Source organism: Mesoplodon mirus (genome assembly GCF_964341445.2).
Source record: "Mesoplodon mirus genome assembly, chromosome: 14".
Lineage (NCBI taxonomy): Eukaryota > Metazoa > Chordata > Mammalia > Artiodactyla > Ziphiidae > Mesoplodon > Mesoplodon mirus.
Window position 1 is genome coordinate 76,088,028 of NC_138990.1, and position 19,831 is coordinate 76,107,858.

General features: G+C 34.6%; 1 protein-coding gene across 4 annotated transcripts in view; it reads right to left on the bottom strand.

Moving 5' to 3' along the window:
• The window catches only part of USP34 (ubiquitin specific peptidase 34), a 237,332-nt gene that overhangs the window by 172,569 nt on the left and 44,932 nt on the right, over window positions 1–19,831 (bottom strand). For 3 of the 4 annotated variants that reach the window (XM_082643301.1, XM_082643302.1, XM_082643300.1), the window contains exons 2-5: window positions 19,304–19,391; window positions 9,785–10,205; window positions 4,314–4,364; window positions 3,999–4,148 (exon numbers count right to left, since the gene is read on the bottom strand). In XM_082643301.1, the coding sequence (XP_082499427.1) occupies window positions 3,999–4,148; window positions 4,314–4,364; window positions 9,785–10,205; window positions 19,304–19,391 (710 nt within the window). Of the gene's footprint in view, window positions 1–3,998; window positions 4,149–4,313; window positions 4,365–9,784; window positions 10,206–19,303; window positions 19,392–19,831 lie in introns of those variants that run through there. The other variant, XM_082643303.1, reaches the window with a different exon arrangement.

Genomic DNA, 19,831 nt, shown 5'->3' on the forward strand with positions numbered 1-19,831 from the left:
TATTTGGGGATAAACAAATATGCCAACGAACAAAAATTTAAATAAAAATGACAAGGGAAAAAATGTCAACATTGGAAAGAAATTTTTAATAGAAAGAAGAGCTACCATTTACTGAACACTTAATACTTCCATTCTGATAGATGAAAAAAGTGAGGCTTACAGACATAATGTAATCAAAATTAGATAGTACATCAATAAAAAATTTTTAAATAAAACAAACAAAAACAAAAAAATTAGATAGTACATAACAGAACTACAATTCAAGCCCAAGATGATTTCTCTGTAAAATCTACATTCTTTAATCTACTATGAGGTATACCATTACAAGAATCAAATTCCATATGCTATTAATCATATAGGTCCTTTTTCTTTCCTTACTGTAAGTTTTGAGCTTCCCCCTCTTGGTGATAACAGAGTTCTAGTAGCCCTTCTAAGTACATGTTAAAAATCTCAGGAATAGGAAAAAATATTGTCTGATCCCCTTATAACTGCAGAAATGCAGGCAGTATTCTGCATCACAGAGCTAGTTTTAACAAAATGACAAAATGAAAACTTCACTGAACTGTCAACGAACTCTCCTGATTAGTGTGAAAATATATGAAAATGTATAATCCCAACCTAACTTCTGATATTAAATAGTCCTTGTTAGTGTTTTTTGTAAAGTAGTATTAGGAAACTGACAGTTCAGAAATTGTTGTGTCTTCTGATGTGTTACTACAAGTTTGCATCTCTGATAACATTTCTTAGGTAATAATCGGTCATATCTGTTTTGTAAAGCATATATTCATGAGGTTTATTAAGGCTCATTTGTACTTTTCCATTCATATTAATAAAATAAATCCCATGACTCTTAAATTCTTTATGGAAAGTCCTTAGGCTTTGTTATTTTGTAATTAATAAAAGGTGTCATGTCTGAGATGACTAACTCAGGCATCTTTGCTGAGGGCTGAGGCAGGATACATACTATGAGCTATAACCACCATGCATCTCAGTGGGGAAACTTCTATGAGGACTCTACATTCTACTTCTCTAAGCTGTGCTAATACCGGTTAACTGCTTTTGCTGAAAATCTAAAGGCCAATACAAAATAAGAAAACTACATATGTAAAGATTTTGTTGTTATTTCCCTGAGGCTGCAGTCATTATCACTAAGAATAGATCTTATAAGAGTGGAGTAATACTTGTGCAAAACTGAGAACTCTCCTAACAGTCAGTGTTTAGAAATGCTAAAACAAACTTTTGAGACTGAAATAAATGTATGGGCCTAAGCGTATTATCAGATTTGAACCTTAACTGATGAAAGTAAGAGTTTTCCTTCTTTGCTGATAACTCAGACTCAGGGCAAAGCGAGTTTTCCTGTGCTGCAAGCTAAGGTTCTAGGAGATAACACCACCTTCCTCATTAAGAGTGACAGAATGACCCTAGAAAACAAACAGAATGGTTTGGTTCCCAGGAACTGATATAAACATGTTTTCTTCTGAATGTGTGATTTATTATGATTAAGTGTAAGAGAAACAGGTACTCAATAAGGTCAGGCTTTACCTACCTTACCATAAAAGTTGTTTACAATTCATAGAATTTTTTGCTTCTCAAGAAAAGGATTGCCCTAAAATCCAATATTTTTTTCATTATTTAAATGTAGGAGTTTTTGTTCCTGTATGAAAGCCCATGGAAAATCAGAGGTTCCCAAATAAGGGAACTTCAGCCTTACTGAAGCTGAAACAACATGGCTAAACAAGCTGCCTATTTCTCAAGAAAAGAAATGAGACATACAGAAACGACCAGGATTTATAATTTACAATGATCCACTAAAGGAAACTACTCCGCTCTAGATCAATTTGTATGTAACTAGAAAAGTCTGAAATTTAAAGGCCTTAAAGTTTCTCAAAATGCAAAAGGATGTCTATTTCAATTGTTTCAAGTGGCTGCTAAGTGTTTTCATATAAACTTCAGGCAGAGTGGTCAAAACTCCAAATAAAAGGTCAGAAATCATGCCAACACTTATATTGCTTTAAATGTCACCAGTCCCTTAAGAAAAACTCCAAACTCTGAAAAAAATAAAGTACAGGGTCTGCAGACAACTTAATTACAAAAAGAATTGTAATTTAAGCTCTTAATTTGCACCAAAGTATTAACTATATTTAAAAAATTAGAAGAAAGCAAAATCAAAAAATATTTTTTTATGAGGAAAAGATGCCAAATGAGAGTTACCCAATCAAGTTATAAAACCTTTGGTTAAAAAGTACATTATGTTATACTCTCAGGAAAAAAACAAACATAGACTATAGTATCCAAACAATTACATTAATAATTTAAGCAGTATGACTAATTTTAACTTTGGTTTAACGGTCTCAGTTGAGTTACAAGATAAAAGTTATGCAAATTGACAACAGCCCACCAATTAGCAGTCACAAAAAGGCTGAAGAGAAAAATGAAACAGAATCCAAACCTTTTTCTTTAGTAAAGGATTACTTTTCAAGAGATAGCAATAAGTTACCTTTAACGAGGCTTCCATAATAGACTTTTAACACCAAGATTTAGTAAAATTAATTCAAGAAATACATTTTAATTCAGGTAATATTCCTGATTAAGGAAAACTGTTGATAAATTATTTTTTGAACTTTGGATTTCAAACTCAGTTATTTACCCTCTCTAAATTTTTGACAGTTTAAAACTAAAATGTCAACACAGGATTTAAGTTCACTCAAAAGTCTGTATTTTATTCTTTCTCCCAAAGGAAGCCAAATTGAATAAAACTTCCTTTCAAACAAATAAGGTCAATCAGACTAACAGAATCAGGTAAGTGTTAATAATAGCTAAAATAAATAGCAGCACCAGTCACTAAGGGCTTACTATGTATCAGGTGCTATTAATAAGAGCTTAAAATCTTAAAACCTCACAACAATCTTTTAAGGTAGATCACCATATTTATCATTCCCATTCTATGAATTAAAAAATTGAGGCTTAGGTTCAGAATTCAAATGCAATTGTGACTCCAAAGTGTATATTCTTAACCTACCATGCTACACTGCCATTACATGTAGTATGTTCAACCTGCCAGAAACCAGGGAATTTGGGGACTAAAAATGACCTTGATACAAATTAATTATTTCAAATATGGAAACATGGAGTTCTGGATACTCAATAAATTTCAGTAAAGCCAGTGTCCTCTCCAGTGTTATTTCTACACTGGAAATAATGAAACAAAGTTATTTTGTTCAGTCTTTTTTTCACCCTGTATTTTTATTTTATATACACACTTGAAATATTTCACAGTAGTTATTACTTAAGGTAATTCAGTTAATACAAGAATTCAGGCTTTGGTAAAGTTAGATTTCAGTTTTGCTTCACTATTTTTTTAAATGTTGACCAGAACAGAAGATTATTTTAGGTTAAATTTTAATACACAGGTGGTAAAATGTATTTCTCTCTGCTTCCACACATATTGTGCTTCACAGTAGCTGACATTCACAACATTTGAAAGAATTATCTTCTTTACAAAGGCAAAAAGAAATGTTAGTTCTTCACTTGCAATATACAGGGAAGTCAGACACACTGTAGTAGTGCCCTAGGCTAGGCTAACCATCATTTAAGTAACCAAAAACTCTAAAATTTCCCAGTACAAAATCCCCGGCTAAAGAGGGAGATGGCTAAATTTACCTAGTTAACTTAAATTCATTAATTTTTTTTTTTTTTTGGCTGTGCCGTGCGGCTTGCAGGATCTTAGTTCTAGTTCCCCAACCAGGGATTGAACCTGGGCCACAGCAGTGAAAGCACCAAGTCCTAACCGCTGATACAAATTCCAATTTATTATAACAAAGACTTTTTAAAAAAAGATTTCTGTACTCGATTTTTTCAAAGTATAATCCAGAAGAAAAAAAAAACAGGATTGTACATGTAAATCACTCATAACCTGCCTTTTCTGGACATAAAAATTCATGTTATTAAAATACTAGACTTTGATCCCAAGATTAAAACCAATTCCAAACAATACTTACATTAGATACAACTGTAATAAATGCATGTGCTATAAGAAATGGCAAAGTTTCAGGAGTTCCATATTCAAAGCAGTCCTTCATGAGAGAAAGGCCATTTTTCCCACAAAACAAACATACATAACGAAGCAAATGCAATGGTACTTCTACATCCTGAAGAAAAAAGAAAATCTATTATTTTAAAACTTATCAGGAACAATCTTTATTTTATTACCAGTACTGGAAAGATACTGGTCAGACATAAACTCAAAAAGACTTACATGAACAAAAAAGTAAAATTTTCCATAAACCTAAGAATGAAAAAAGATAAACACTTACATTCATATCACAGAATGCCCCTAATATGTTGCTTTCTTGGGTTGATATATCCTGATTTAAAAAAAAAAAAGAAAAAAAGGTAAATACAATTACATCACACTACATGACAATCTTTAAAAACTACGATTTTTTAAAGATTGATTTTATAAAAACTCACCAATTGTACAATTGCTTCTCATCATCAACAGCAGTATTCCTAACTGAAGCTAATATCATTCAGTTCTAAAGTATATTTTAACTCTTCTCCAAAGAAATCTTTCTATACTATGTGCTACACATTATTTTGCCTTCTTAAACAAAAACCTTTCCTTAAATAATTGGGGTAATTTTTGAACATTTGAACATTTTTAACTTAGTTAAGTGGTTTTGAAACTGTACTCGGGAACTCTCTAGAGGTATACTCAAAAGTTCCACAACGTGCTTTCCATACATAAGATTTAAACTACCTAAAAGCATACTCATCCACTGTTGGTGTGAATATAAGCTGGTATGACCTTGTTAGAGGATAATTTGGCAGCTACCTATCAACATTTAAAATGTACCTTCCCTTTGACCCAGCAAATCAACTTCTGGTTATTTATCCTAAACAACTAGTAAAAGTAGTGCTGGAAAATGTATGTATAACGATGCTCACTGAAACTATTTATAACATCTCAAAATTAGAAACAACTTCAATATCCAACAATAGGCTGGCTAAATAAAATGGTGACATAACCATCTAGGGTCTTATGCAGCCTTCAAAAATAATAAGGTGAAATGGCATGAGGGATTATCTTTTGGGGATGATGAAAATGTTCTCAAACTGAAATGTGGTAATGGTTGCACGGCTCCATAAATTTATGAAAATAATATATACTTTAAGCAAGTTATTTTTATGGTATGTAAAGTATACCTTTAAAATGCTGTTAAAAATAAGGTGAATCAAAAAAATAAGGTGAATTCCATATGCACAGGCATATAAAAATATCCTCTATTTGTTAAAAATAGAATTTATGAACATTATTTAATTTTCATAAATTTTTAAATGTCTGAAAATATCTGAACTAATTTCATAACAATTTTTTTGACGAGAGAATGGAGAAAAAGGAGAGATTCAAGGCCTTTTAAACTCTATATTTTGTATAGTCTATGTTTTTTTAGTCATACTGAAAGTGTTACTTTTATAATCAGAAGGTTAGATACTTTCAGCTGAAAAGTTAGCTGCCAAAGGAACCCATTCATCTTTGCTGTTACCTGTTTTAAATAAAGTTTGACTGCTGAAATAAAGTTTGAAAACAACTGATTGAGAGCATACATAAAACTCTCAGAACATTTCAGAATCATCAAAAACTGTCCTAAGAGAGGTCAAAACACTTGTCAAATTAAGTGTACTAAACCTCCTTAAATGTATTCTCAAGCCTCTACTACCAGGGCCACAGTTAAAGTTTTAAGTTATTCTTAGCAAACCTTTTGTCTTCAAAAAATCCAGAATATAAGAACTCCTGTGGTATTACTAAATACAATTCATGGGCCAGGTGAACCATGCTGAAATATCAAACTGGAGTCAAGATTTCTAGTGCCTAACATGGACACAGCTAGAAATTCTCCTAACAGAATTCTATTCTGATGTGCAAAATGTTACTCATGGACTTGGTTGTACCTATTTTAGCTACTCAGAAGATCTGTTTTACCATTTCATATTTCTACTCTGGATACATGAAGCCACTACCCTAAGGTGTTATTATAATCTCATTTTAAGTAGTATGCAAAGAAGTTAACATAGATCTGCTGGTAACAATACTAGGAGCAACACTAGGAAGTCTTGCTAAAAGCTGAACCTTCTCTCAAAAGCTCTCATTATAGAGGATCCCTGAAAAGGTGTTAAGAAACCTATCAAGAATTTTTTACCTATCAAGAATTTTTTAAGTTTTTGTTTTTTCCCCCAAAACCTCACATTTATTACATAAGATGATGCCACTCTCTTTCTAGAACTAAACAGAGGAATATGCCTGTTACTTTAAAAGATACTCTAAAACAAAGAGAAATAAATGAGTAATTAGAAAGTAATTCTATATCTGATTAAGCAAATGCTGCTCTATGATCTAACCACAAAGAATTGAAGGCTAGAGGATTAGGAATAAAATATTTGCATAAAAAGAAGTCATTGATGTTGGAATTAGATAGTAGTGATGGTTACTTACTAAAGTGTATACTTTAAAAGAGTAAATTTAAAACATTTATTTTTTTTTAAAAGGGTGAATTAAAAGTCAGTAGAAAGTGGCAAGAAAAAAAAACAGCCTAGATTCAGAAACTTGGACAGTAAAACAACAATGTATGTATTTAATCTGCCAGAGCATATTATACCTACCTTTAACAGAAGGGCAAAGATCTCTCTTCTCTCTACAATTTTTATACTCATCTCTCTCTAAGAAAAATACTTAACACTAGAGCAATACCTCATTTGATAGAATTCCCTATATTATTCAGGATTAGGAAAAGAATGCCAGGCCTCCACAAAACTTTTAATGTGAATATATGTATTTTAAATTACTACATCTTTAAAAATAATTTCAACTTCAATAGGAGGGAAAGAAGGATGGAGGGAGGAAGGGAGGAGGAGAGGCTTCAAGTTCCCATCTTATTCACTACTGGCAATGGATTACAATAGTTAGTGATTAGTCTGAAACATTTGAGAAACAATGCAGTAGAATTAAGACCTGAATTCTAGAACTCTCTCAGCAATATGCTATGCAAATGTGATCAAAACTTTTAACCTCTGTCAGTTTCCTCTTACATGAAATAAGGATGCTGACTAAGTTTCTAAAGTCACAGGTGTCAAAACACTAACACAGGAGTACTGAATCTTCTCCTAGAGCCGTGGTCAATTTGTGCCTCTTAAAAAAAATAAATAAAACCAAAAGTAAAAGGCCTTATCAGGAATGGATGCATATAACAGTATGAGGGGAAGACTGGATGGACTACCTCCTTATAAAAAGGTGGAATTAAACATCTCTATAGTAAACTCTACAGCACTGCATAATAAATATTAGTTTTCTTAAGATATCTGCATGTATGTATATAGACACATACACATAATTTTATAATATATATGTATGCTACATCAAGGTTTTGATCAGAGACCCTTTGAAACAGCTGGCCCTTAACATATTTAATAACATGGCCAGAGGACAGAAACTAGACATTTTAGAGTATTTATAACATCTCATTACTAAGATATTAGAAACTTGGGAAACAGCTATTATGAACAGAATATTAAAGAAGCACATATAAATTCTGTATAAGGAGATTAGAATGCTGTATAAGAATACAGAATTCTGTATAAGGAGACTCCTACTTTATTATATCCAAAAGTGGTTTTTATTAGAATTTTACCTAAAGTTATGAAGCCACTGCTTTCAACCAAGTAGTCACATGGAATGATCCTGAAGAATAGTAATAATGGGCTTCCCTGATAGCGCAGTGGTTGAGAGTCCGCCTGCCGATACAGGGGACACGGGTTCATGCCCCGGTCCGGGAAGATCCCACATGCCGCGGAGCGGCTGGGTCCGTGAGCCATGGCTGCTGAGCCTGCGTGTCTGGAGCCTGTGCTCCGCAACGGGAGAGGCCACAACAGTGAGAGGCCAGCGTAACGCCAAAAAAAAAAAAAAAAAAAAAGAATAGTAATAATGGGGCACTTTATTCCACAAGGAAAAGTACAGGGGAGTATGACTATGCCTATATTTGGAGATTATCATTTTTGAAAATCATTTTTAAAAAACTGATGAGGAAATTGATTTTGAGAGCAAAATGGCAGATTTAGTATTGCTGTAACTCTATCAAGAGATTTTTAACTGGAGAAAAAATATTTCTAAGACACTCTGCATGAATTTTACATATCTACGTCCCTAACCAAACTATTTTTAGCATCTTTCAGTTATCAATTTAAGGCATTAAAAACACTATTCGTGTGGTGTTCCTAAGATTAAATTTTGCAGCTTTGCACAAATGGATCCCCTTTTTGTTGAAAAGGGATTCCAAGATGACATTTTTTAGAATGATTAATAAATATCTGATGTCATGTAAGAGATTTATTAAAAGGTTTCTACATGGGAAGATAATAGGCTAAGAATTCTAGAAGACAGCACAGTCTGATTTAAAATATTCTTATGGAGAATTCTAATAGGGAAAATACCCACCTCCTGGGCTATGTTTTTAAATAGTCTCAATTCAATGTGAAAAATTTTCTGTAAAGGACAACTTTTTTTCCAGATGAAGAAGGAAGTTTAGAGAAGTCAGAATGGAGGTTATAGAAAAAATAAGCTGGAGAAAATAGACAGCCTTAAAAAAACAAAAAGCATATGGTAGATTTGTTAATGGCCACAACTCTACCCGTTCCTGGATGCATGAAAAACAGAATGTACTTAAAAGTTTAAAATGAAACTTTACCTCTCCTCCTATCCAGAGATGGAGTCTACTTCACACCCCTTTGATCTCAGCTGCCCTTGTGAATTGCTTCAACCAACAGGGATGTGGTAAAGTTGATACTGTGTGGTTTCAAAGGCTGGACCTTTATAAGAGGCCTTACAGCTTTCCACTTTTGCCTTCCTGGATCAATGCTAAGACTACCATGTAAGGAAGATAGTCACCCTAGTAGAGAGGCCATGTAGAGAAAAATCCAAGGAGCCCTACAGAGCAGCCAGCACTATCAGATGTGTGAATGAGACCATCTTGGACTTTCAAACCCATCCAACTCCCAAAATAAATGCAAGTGCATAAGTAAGGCCATACAAAACTAGCAGAGAAATTGCCCAAGCAATACACAGAATCATGAGAAATAATTAATCACTGTTGTTTTAAGCCATTATTATAATACATTATCACATAACTGTTTCAATTCCTGCTATCTGTAGAAATAATGCCATTATCTAAATACCTAAGATGGGTTACTGATCTGGAAAGGCTTGTATAAATATCACTAGTAGAGGAGGGAAGGAGGAAAAGAGGGAGGGGAAAAAAATCACTAGTGAAATAAGTAAAGCATCTTGACATACAAAAGAAAATACTATTATTTAAAACTAGTAATTACATATAATTTGTTAAGCATTTTTTCTTTACAAAAGGAATTCCAAATTCCGTTAACTTATGTTTTCTAAGAATGAAATTCAAAACTCTACATGCTTCTTTTTCCTGTTACTACTTTTTGAAAGAGTCACAGTAAATAGAGCATAGATCTACATCAGCAAAATGTCTATCACTGACAGTTTAATTTTATGAGTTCAATTTATAAATCTTTCCTTAATAGAACTATGCTGAGCAAATGTTTAACACAAGTTGCTACAGAAATGGTCTGAAGAAATCTGAAATAATTCTTATAACGACAGTGATTTTTCCCATCAATAATGACTATCTCCATATTTATTCATAAGTGAGAAATTACCAACATAACCATGACTTACTATTACTTAAAATTCACAATACCTATTTTCACATACCTCTATAGTAGGATGAGTATTATGTTTGTAAGCAGTATATAAGGGAAACTGAATTTGAAAAATTTTTGCCACACATAGTAACAATTTTTCCTTCTCATCTGTACTCCATAAACTAAAAGGATCAGAGCTCTTTGAAGATTCCTCCTCAGTCAAAATACAAATTCTTGTAGAGTTTGATTTTTTTTCTATTGATTTTTGTCTTTCTGTACTTCCTTCATTACACTCTCTTTCTATATTCAGTGGTTCTTCCGCTTGATTACTCTCATCTTGCCACGTGGAATCTATGTTAATAGTAGTACAATGTTTACAAAGCTGGTCCCGGAGCACTTGAACTTGGGCAATCACTAAGTTAATAAGTGCACACACTACTTGGTTAAAAATCTCCAAATGCTTATATTCTTTGAAGCAGCATAGACATTGCCTATAAGAGAAAAAAATTTTTTCAATAAATCAATGCTTCCTAGAGAGGCAACAATTATATCTTTCTAAAAAGTAATATAAAAAAAACAAATACTAAAATATCTTTTGAATAATTTAATTTCCTCCTTCCTGGTAGAGTAGCACTACAATAACTTAAAAAGACAGCATCACACCAAAAACTGGTACTGGTAAAAAGTCACCATATTAGGTCGACAGCTATCATCTTCAGTTTTATGTATGTATTTATCTGTCCCTCTAGACAAAGAAGTATTTAAGAACAAAAATTATGGCTATATCTTTGCTTCTCTAAGTACTAAGTACTCAATACATGTTTAATAAATATCAGGAAACTGGCTATAATAAAATAACTTTTTAGTAAACCCAGCTCATTATTTTACATAAGGGATTTTGTTGTCAACTAATAAAAAAGCTATATTTAAAAATAATTTGCTTGCGACTTCCCTGGCGGTCCAGTGGTTAAGACTCTGCACTTCCACTGCAGGGGGCACGGGTTCGATCCCTGGTTGGGGAACTAAGATCCCGCATGCCATACCACGCGGTGCCGCTGATGATAATAATAATAATAATAATAATTTGCTTGAAGGCTACTTAGGAGGGACATTCCTATCCTATCTGACAGATCAAAAGTGTTTAAAGAACACACACACAACACACACACACACACTCACTCTCTCTCTCACTTCAGCTCCAGCAAAAAAAAACAAAAATAAATAAAAATAATAAGAGTCAGTAATTATTACATACAAATCTAGTTCTCTTAGACATGTTCAGTTAGTAGCACAATGCCTGGCATATTGTGGATAATCAAAGGGGTCTGGTGAATCGATAAGTAAATAATACACAGTACCAGGTTACAATGTATCCAATAACAGATGACAGTTAAGCAACTATCACTTAAAATTTGCACCTAGTTATATTATCAAAACTCTTATTGTACCAAACAGATCACCAACTTCCTGTATTACCATGTAAGAATAACTTCATTTCTCCAAGTGTGGCAGATTTGAAGTAGAGCCACAAATTCCTCAATACTACTCTTCCCTTTAAAAGGTGAAACCCAATTTTCCTCCCCTTGAATGTGGACCGGACTTAATGACTGGCTTCCAATGAATGGAATGTGGCAGAAATGACAGTGTATGACATCTGAGACTAGGTTATAAAAGACATTACCACTTCTGCCTTGCTCTCTTTTGGATCACTCACTCTGGGGGAAGCCAGCTGTCATGAAAAACACTCAAGGAGGCCACGGCAAAGGCCACATGAGAAAAAACTGAGTCCTCCCACTAACAACCAGCACCAACTTGCCAAACATGCAAGTGAGTCAACTTGGAAATAGATCCTCCAGTCCCACGTAAGGTCATCCAAAGATGACCATAACCTGGCCAAATCTTGACTACAACTTATAAGAAATCCAAGCCAGAACCAACCAACTAAACCACTCCCAAACTCCTACCCATAAAATAATTGATGATAAATGTTTATAATTGAGATAATAAACATATCTCTGAGGATAACAAATGTTTATTGTTATTTTAAACACTACTTTTGGAGTACCTTGTTACACAGAAATGCATAAATGATACATCAGGACTATTTTCTCCATGGCAAAATGAAAGGGATTTTATCTCTAAGGCCTCCTCCAGTTTTAAATTCTATAATATCGCAATTTCTACAAGAAGAAAAATAAACACATCACTCAACATTTTTCTGATGAGTAGCTTCTTCGTTTAAGTTTAGGAAAAACCAAGTTCAAAGTGAAGGATCATACATTTGACTATCTTTAGTGAAAATGAAACCTGAGCTTCCCCTCAAAAAACAACCTTGAGGGGCTTCCCTGGTGGCGCAGTCGTTGACAGTCCGCCTGCCAATGCAGGGGACACGGGTTCGTGCCCTGGTCCGGGAAGATCCCACATGCCGCGGAGCAGCTAGGCCCGTGAGCCATGGCCGCTGAGCCTGCGCGTCCGGAGCCTGTGCTCCGCGGCCGGAGAGGTCACAACAATGAGAGGCCCGCGTACCGCAAAAACAAACAAACAAAAAGAACAACCTTGAGGTCAGATTTTGGATTAGGAAAGCCAAAGAGCTAGTCAAATTTACTATAAAAGTGCACTGTCAGGGATGGATCTAGAGATTATCATACTAAGTGAAGTAAGTAAGAAAAAGACAAGTATCATATGATGATCACTTATATGTGGAATCTACAAAAATGATACAAATGAACTTATTTACAAAAGACTCATAGACTTCGAAAACAAATTTATGGTTACCAAAGGAGAAAGGTGGGGGGAGGGATAAATTAGGAGTTTGGGATTTACATATATATACAACTATATATAAAATAGATAGGGACTTCCCTAGTGGTCCAGTGGTTAAGAATCCATCTTCCAATGTAGGGAACGCAGGTTTGCTCCCTGGTCAGGGAACTGAGATCCCACACACCTCAGGGCAACTAAGCCCACGCACCGCAGCTACTGAGCCTGCGAGTCACAGCTAGAGAAGCCCACGCACCGCAACGAAAGATCCCGCATGCTGCAACTAAGACCCAACACAGCCAAATAAGTAAATAAATAAAATCTTACAAAAAAAATCAACGAGGACCTACTGTATAGCACAGCGAACTCTACTCAATATTCTGTAACAACCTATATGGGAAAAGAATCTGAAAAAAGAAAGGATATGTGTATAAATTAATCACTTTGCTATACACCTGAAACTAACACAATATTGTAAATCAACTATACTCCAATATTAAAAAAATTAAGTTAAAACATAGTAACAAAATAAGAAAAAATAAAATAAAATTTTAAAATAAAAAATTTTAAATAAAATAAAAATTCACTGTCAGGAAATGGGTATTAAACTACTTGATAACTGACTAGGAAACTAATCTTAAAAGACAAAAATGAGTGAATTCCCTGGTGGTCCAGTAGTTAGGACTCCATGGTCTCACTGCTGAGGGCCTGGGTTCGATTCCTAGTTGGGGAACAAAAATCCCACAAGCCATGCAGTACTGCCAAAAACAAAAAACAAAAAAAAAGGGCAAAAATGATATATGAACAAAGTAACAGGTAAACTGGATCTAGGTCCTTACAGACCCAAACATACAACTTCAAGGAGAGTTGAGAATCTAAGTGAAGACACACACACACACACACGCACACACACACACACTTTAAAAATAATTATATATTATGTAAATTACATTTTATTGTATATTCAATTCTGAGAAGTCTAGGTATTTGAATTCTCAATATAGCATTTCTCTCTATATCCACACCCACAACGCAAGGAGGGGAAAGAATTTTTTTTTTTTTAATAAAAACAACACTTTCGGTTAAGCCCAATCTGATTTTACAAACAAATTTATTTCTTCTCTGTTCTAAATCACACTACAAATATACTAAAGGAAAAAAAGTCATAGAAGAGATAATGGAAGAAAAGATGACAACAAGAAATTCTGGATGATAGAAAAGGGAGGAATAGTAAGTGACAGTGTGGAATAAACAAACTTGGAAGGGGTCACAGAAGAACATATCAGCAAAAAGATTCACCCCACAGAACACTGGAAAAGCGCAGGACTAAAGAGCTTCAGATACCTCTGAAGGCAGAAATGAAGCATAATAGAAAACAGAACTAAATGAAAGGTACTGTTAAAACCTGCAGGCTTGGGACTTCCCTGGTGGCACAGTGGTTAAGAATCCGCCTGCCAATGCAGGGGACACAGGTTCGAGCCCTGGTCCGGGAAGATCCTACATGCCGCGGAGCAACTAGGCCCGTGTGCCACAGCTACTGAGCCTGCGCTCTAGAGCCCGCGAGCCACAACTACTGAGCCCGTGTGCCACAACTACTGAAACCCGTGTGCCTAGAGCCTGTACTCTGCAACAAGAGAAGCCACCGCAAGGAGAAGCCCATGCACCACGACGAAGAGTAGCCCCCACTCACCACAACCAGAGAAAGCCTGCACGCAGCAACAAAGACCCAACGCAGCCAAAAATAAATTAATTCATTTTTAAAAAAACAAAACAAAACAAAAAAACCCCTGCAGGTTCCCATTCCAGACAGCAAGGATACTATTCCTACCTGACCCAGGGAAACAAGAAGTTCTTCCTGTACATAAAATGAACAAGATAAATTCAGGAACATCAGATACTGAAGAAGGCAGAGATACAAGAAACTGAAAGTGAGAGAATTAAGTAAAATTATGACTGAATAGTGAACCTCCCCAAGTACCCTTACCTGCCCAACCACCAGATCAATGTATCTCAAGGGGAAAGACTTGGAAAATACAAACAATCTAAGAGAAAGGCCATTTATCCTATAATAAAGTCTGCTCACCATTTTACCATCATACAGTATAGGCCAACATCTGAGCTGCTCCATTCACACAGAACTTGCAATCCATTTTTCAGTGGCCCTCTCTTAACCATGAAAGGATAGCCAAGGATAATAAGACTTTCAAGAAAAGCTGCATCACTGAAGGCAGATCAAAGCAAACAGTAAGAAGAAATTTAGAGGAAGAAGATAAAATGCAGGAAGAAAAAAGGTTTTAATTAATTTATATCCTCAGAGACATGAAAGATACTGGATTACTGAAACAAAGAATACTATTAAAAAATGCATTCCAATTAAAAAACAGAGCCATTTAATGCGTACAAATATGCACTATATATAGTTTTTGCATATATATCATTCACAATTTTAAAAGCAATTAAAATTACAGCAATTTGTAAAATTCAATAGAAGGTCCAGAGGTAAAACTGGAGAAATATCCCAGAAAGTAGACTAGACAAAGAAAGATAATGGGAAGAAAAAGAAAAACCATCAATCAAAGAGGTACAATATCTGACTAATAATATTTCCAAGAAGACAGCAGAAAATACAGAGGTGAGGAAAGTATGAAACAAAAAAAAATTTTTTTCAGAACTGAAAACCCATTAAAAAACATACCCTCATGAAATTTCTGAAGCCAAGGAGGGATAAAGATCCTAAAAGCTTTCAGGGAGAGTGAAAAGAGTGACAAGAAAAAGCTCAGGAATAAAAACAGCTCATACTTTCTTCTAAGTAATATTGGAAGATAAAATACAATGGAATAACACTTTAGTTCTGAGAGAAAATAATTTACTATCTACAATTCTGTATCCAACAAAAGTTATCAATAAAAGTAAGGGTGGGGCTTCCCTGGTGGCACAGTGGTTGAGAGTCTGCCTGCTGATGCAGGGGACACGGGTTCGTGACCCGGTCTGGGAAGATCCCACATGCTGCGGAGCAGCTAGGCCCGTGAGCCATGGCAGCTGAGCCTGCGTGTCGGGAGCCTGTGCTCCACAACGGGAGAGGTCACAACAGTGAGAGGCGTACCGGAAAAAAAAAAAAAAAAAAAAAGTAAGGGTAGAAGAGACATTCTTTTAGGCCGGAAAGGTCTAAAAACCATTTGTCTCCCATGTACCTTTTCTCAGAAAAGATGTCATCCTAACAAAACAAAGAAGTAAACCAATAAAGATGGCATAGAATCCAGGGAACTGGGGATCCAATATAATAGAAAAGCAAAAGAATTTCAAGGATGATCTGAAGAGAATATAGCTGTTTCAGTAACCCTACTGAGAAATCAATACAGATTGGAGTAGGAAGATAAAAGCCAAAGGAGATGGAGGGAAGGTAAGAAAATAACAGATCACCTAATGATGTATAAAAATGTAAAAACTAGTACTAAGAAGGGCTGGAGAGTTTGGGAAAAATTAGTGATCCACACCTAGAAAATTAATCAAATGAAGAACAAGACACTAAACTCTATGATACAAAGAATGAAAACAAAAGAAAAACAACAATTTATATCTTGTAAAATATAAAATGAACCACAGAATCTTTTTTGGCTAATAACTGAGCAATTATTTTTGTTTTTAGAACTACCTCAAGAACTGATGTAACTATATTGAGAGGACAGGGAAGGGTAAATGGATGAAATCTTTATATATCAGAAAAGGAGTTCACAGATTATACCTAAAATTGACAGATAAAGCAACAGCAATATAATATTATTATTTCAGAACATAAAAGTTAATATCAAAACCAACATCTCAAAAAGTTGAAAACAGAAATGGGGCTGAGGAGATGGGGACAATGGACTTTTATATTGTAGGCCTTTTCCTACCATTTTATTTTTTAAACTCTGTACATACTGTATTTGTACACCAATATCATACATTACCTTTCACTATCTGAGCTTATCCTATTTTCTTCTCAGTCCTTCCCATTATTACCCACCTGATAAGACTTTATTACCTAAGTAGAGTTATATGCTGCCTATCTGAGTGGAATACGCTTCCATTTAAGAACACACAATGATAAAAATTTCTAAATGACTAACAAAATATGTACCTTCAATTAATAAAAATACTAACATTCACTAGGAAGCTAAATGTCAAAATTAAATTATTTTAACCTGGATTCCATAATTCCATCTAACAAATCTTCCAATGGATCTAACATTTTCCTGGTCTGGTATTGCTGAACACATGAAAGGGCTGTTCATATACAGTATCCAACCTTGGCGAAAGTTTTTTTATTTATGAGCTAATTTCTGAAAAACACTACTTTGAATAGTGGTCAATAACAATATTCCACTGGTCAAATTTCTTAATTCCAAAATATAAAGTAGACCCTTAAAGAGTGGAGAACATACATTAACCTGTTCAAAAGCAATAGTGTCTAAAACTGTTATAAAAAATAAAGTTTAATAAAACAATAAAAATAAGCAATAGCCTCAAACTTTAAGTACAAATGACAGGTGTGAAAGGTGTAATTTTTAGCCTGAAAATACAAAGATCTGACAGAACCTCCGCCTAGCTAGCACTCAGAATTATTTCAGGGGAGAAATCCTGAAATAAAGGTAAAAAGTAGACAGGATGAAGACAACGAGGAACCTTAAATGTCTACTGAGGCATCTGCAAGATATAAAACATAAGCCTGTTTTGTAATAGGCTTTAAACAAGTCAAACAAAAACCAGCAACAATTCCAACAAGGATTTTGCCGTGTGGTATCAATGCCTTCATCATACACGACATTCCTTTCAGAGCCATGTATGCTCTTTTGCAAATTTATATTCTTTAATTTATTCTCCTAATATTCTCTCCCCATTCTCTGAATTCATTTTCCTCCCATTTCATTCCAATTTTCCATTCCAATATTAATAAAATAATGATAATCTGTTAAAGTAACATACATAACTAACTCCCTGAATCTTACGAACAAAACAAAGTGGCAGCTATATTCCTGTGATGCAGCAATTATTAATAAAAATGATGACATAATATTTGATGACACAGAAAGACTGATCATAGTTCACATGAAAAAAATCAGATTATAAAGCATACAAGTTTTATAATCACATTTTTGTAAAATTTTAAACTGTATTGTTCCCAATCTCACACCAAGGTTATACCAAAAAAAAGTTACCAGTTGTTACTCTGGGTGATGGCATTTTTTTTTTTAAACTTTGATTTTCTGTATTTTCTAAAAGACTTTCACAATGAGTATATCTTTTAAATAGAAGGAAAATTATAAAATATTAAAGCCTTTGAAATTTCTATAAATATTAAATTCTTAACATATTGTTTTTTTAAGTGAACATTCTCCTTCAGCTATATTCTGGTCAACCAACATATCAGAAAAAATGATTCTTGATTATTGATAATCTTTTGAAAGTTAACACTTTTCTCCCAGAAAACCTACAAAGAACATTTTGTATGAGATGTCATGGATCTGATCCATTCGTGCACTAAGGTACATTTATGGACCTTCCATGGTCATGGGCCACCAAGTTAAGAATTTCTTTTGTAAATTAACTGTGCTTTATTAGTAGCTTTTTATCCCCTACAAGAACCACAATCTTAATCTGGGCAACAATATTTTTTGATGCCCTAGAGAGAAACAGGATGGGGGGAGGGCAGAGCAGGGAAACAGGCAAAAAATTTTTACTCTAAAGCACTGCAATCCAACTGTATATTTTATTGTCACTTCTCTCTTCTATCAGCATGAACAATTAAGAGTGTAACATTCTACTTTTTGGTACTTTTTACTATCAGCTAAAAACTGTTAATACTTACTAACATGTGAATAGAATTATAAATATTACACACTATTTTCCAATTTGACTTTCCATGCCTTAGCTTATGTACCCTTCAATATATATTTCATTTTCTAAAATAAGTTTCAACAATTTTAATTAAAATAGGTATTTATTAAGTTCTTTTGTCAGATACCATGTTAAGTATTTTGTTTCTTCACAACCTCATGAAGATAGTAGTAGCTTTATTATTACTCATTTCACAAATGAGGAAGTAAGAGCTTACAGAAAGTTAACTAATTTGCCATAATCACCTAGTACACAGATGATGAAGCAGGACTGGAAGCCACATCTATCTGGCTCCAAGGCCATACTACTCTTAATCACTATATTCTGGAACAGCATGATATAAAGGCAGGGTCTCTACATCCTTTGATATTCTAATGAAACCTACAAATTACTGCCTAAAACTGTACATACCAAAATTTCATTTATGGGCTTCTCTGGTGGCTCAGTGGTTAAGAATCCGCCTGCCAATGCAGGGGACATGGGTTGAAGCCCTGGTCTGGGAAGATCCTACATGCCACCGAGCAACTAAGCCCGTGCACCAAAACTACTGAGCCTGTGCTCTAGAACCCACGAGCCACAACTACTGAGCCCGCACACCTAGAGCCCATGCTCTGCAACAAGAGAAGCCACTGCAATGAGAAGCCCGTGCACAGCAACGAAAAGTAGCCCCCACTCACCACAACTAGAGAAAACCCACGTGCAGCAACGAAGACCCAACACAGCCAAAAATAAATAAATAAAAAATAAAATAAAATACAACTGGGAATTCCCCAGTGGTCCAGTGGTCCAGTGGTTAGGACTTTGTGCTTTCACTGCAGGGGGCACGGGTTCCTACCCTGGTCAAGGAACTAAGATCCCACAAGCCGTGTGGCATGGCCAAAAACAAAAAATAAAAATGTAAAACAAAACACAACTGACAAAGTTACTCTTCAAAATACATAAAGATGCATACCTCTGTGTCCAGGAATTGATATAAGCAAATATTTTGAGAGTATGTTCCTTTCTGAGCTGCAGTCCATCACCACCTTCTATATCAGATACTGAAAGAAAATAGAAAAAGTAACTTTTAAATTATGAATAAATAATGCCAAACCAATATTAAAGCCAATAGGGACTTCCCTGGTGGTCCAATGGTTAAGACTCCATGCTTCCACTGCAGGAGGCATGGGTTCAATCCCCGGCCGGGGAACTAAGATCCCCCACATGCCACACGGCATGGCCAAAAAAAAAAAAAAAAAAGCCAACACTTAAAAAAACAGCTAGGTTTACAAATACAAATATTTCCAATAATTTTTTTTTTGCTTTCACTAAAGAAAATAAATCTTGGTTAATTATTGACCAATTTGATTCTAACTTTGTCTCAGAGAGGCTCAGGAATTAGAAACACTGAGTACTTCTAAAAGAAGGAATACAAGTGGGGCTAAAAAATATTAAAGTCTTATTAAGAAGCAGTTAGACAAACCCTCATCACGCTTCCTTG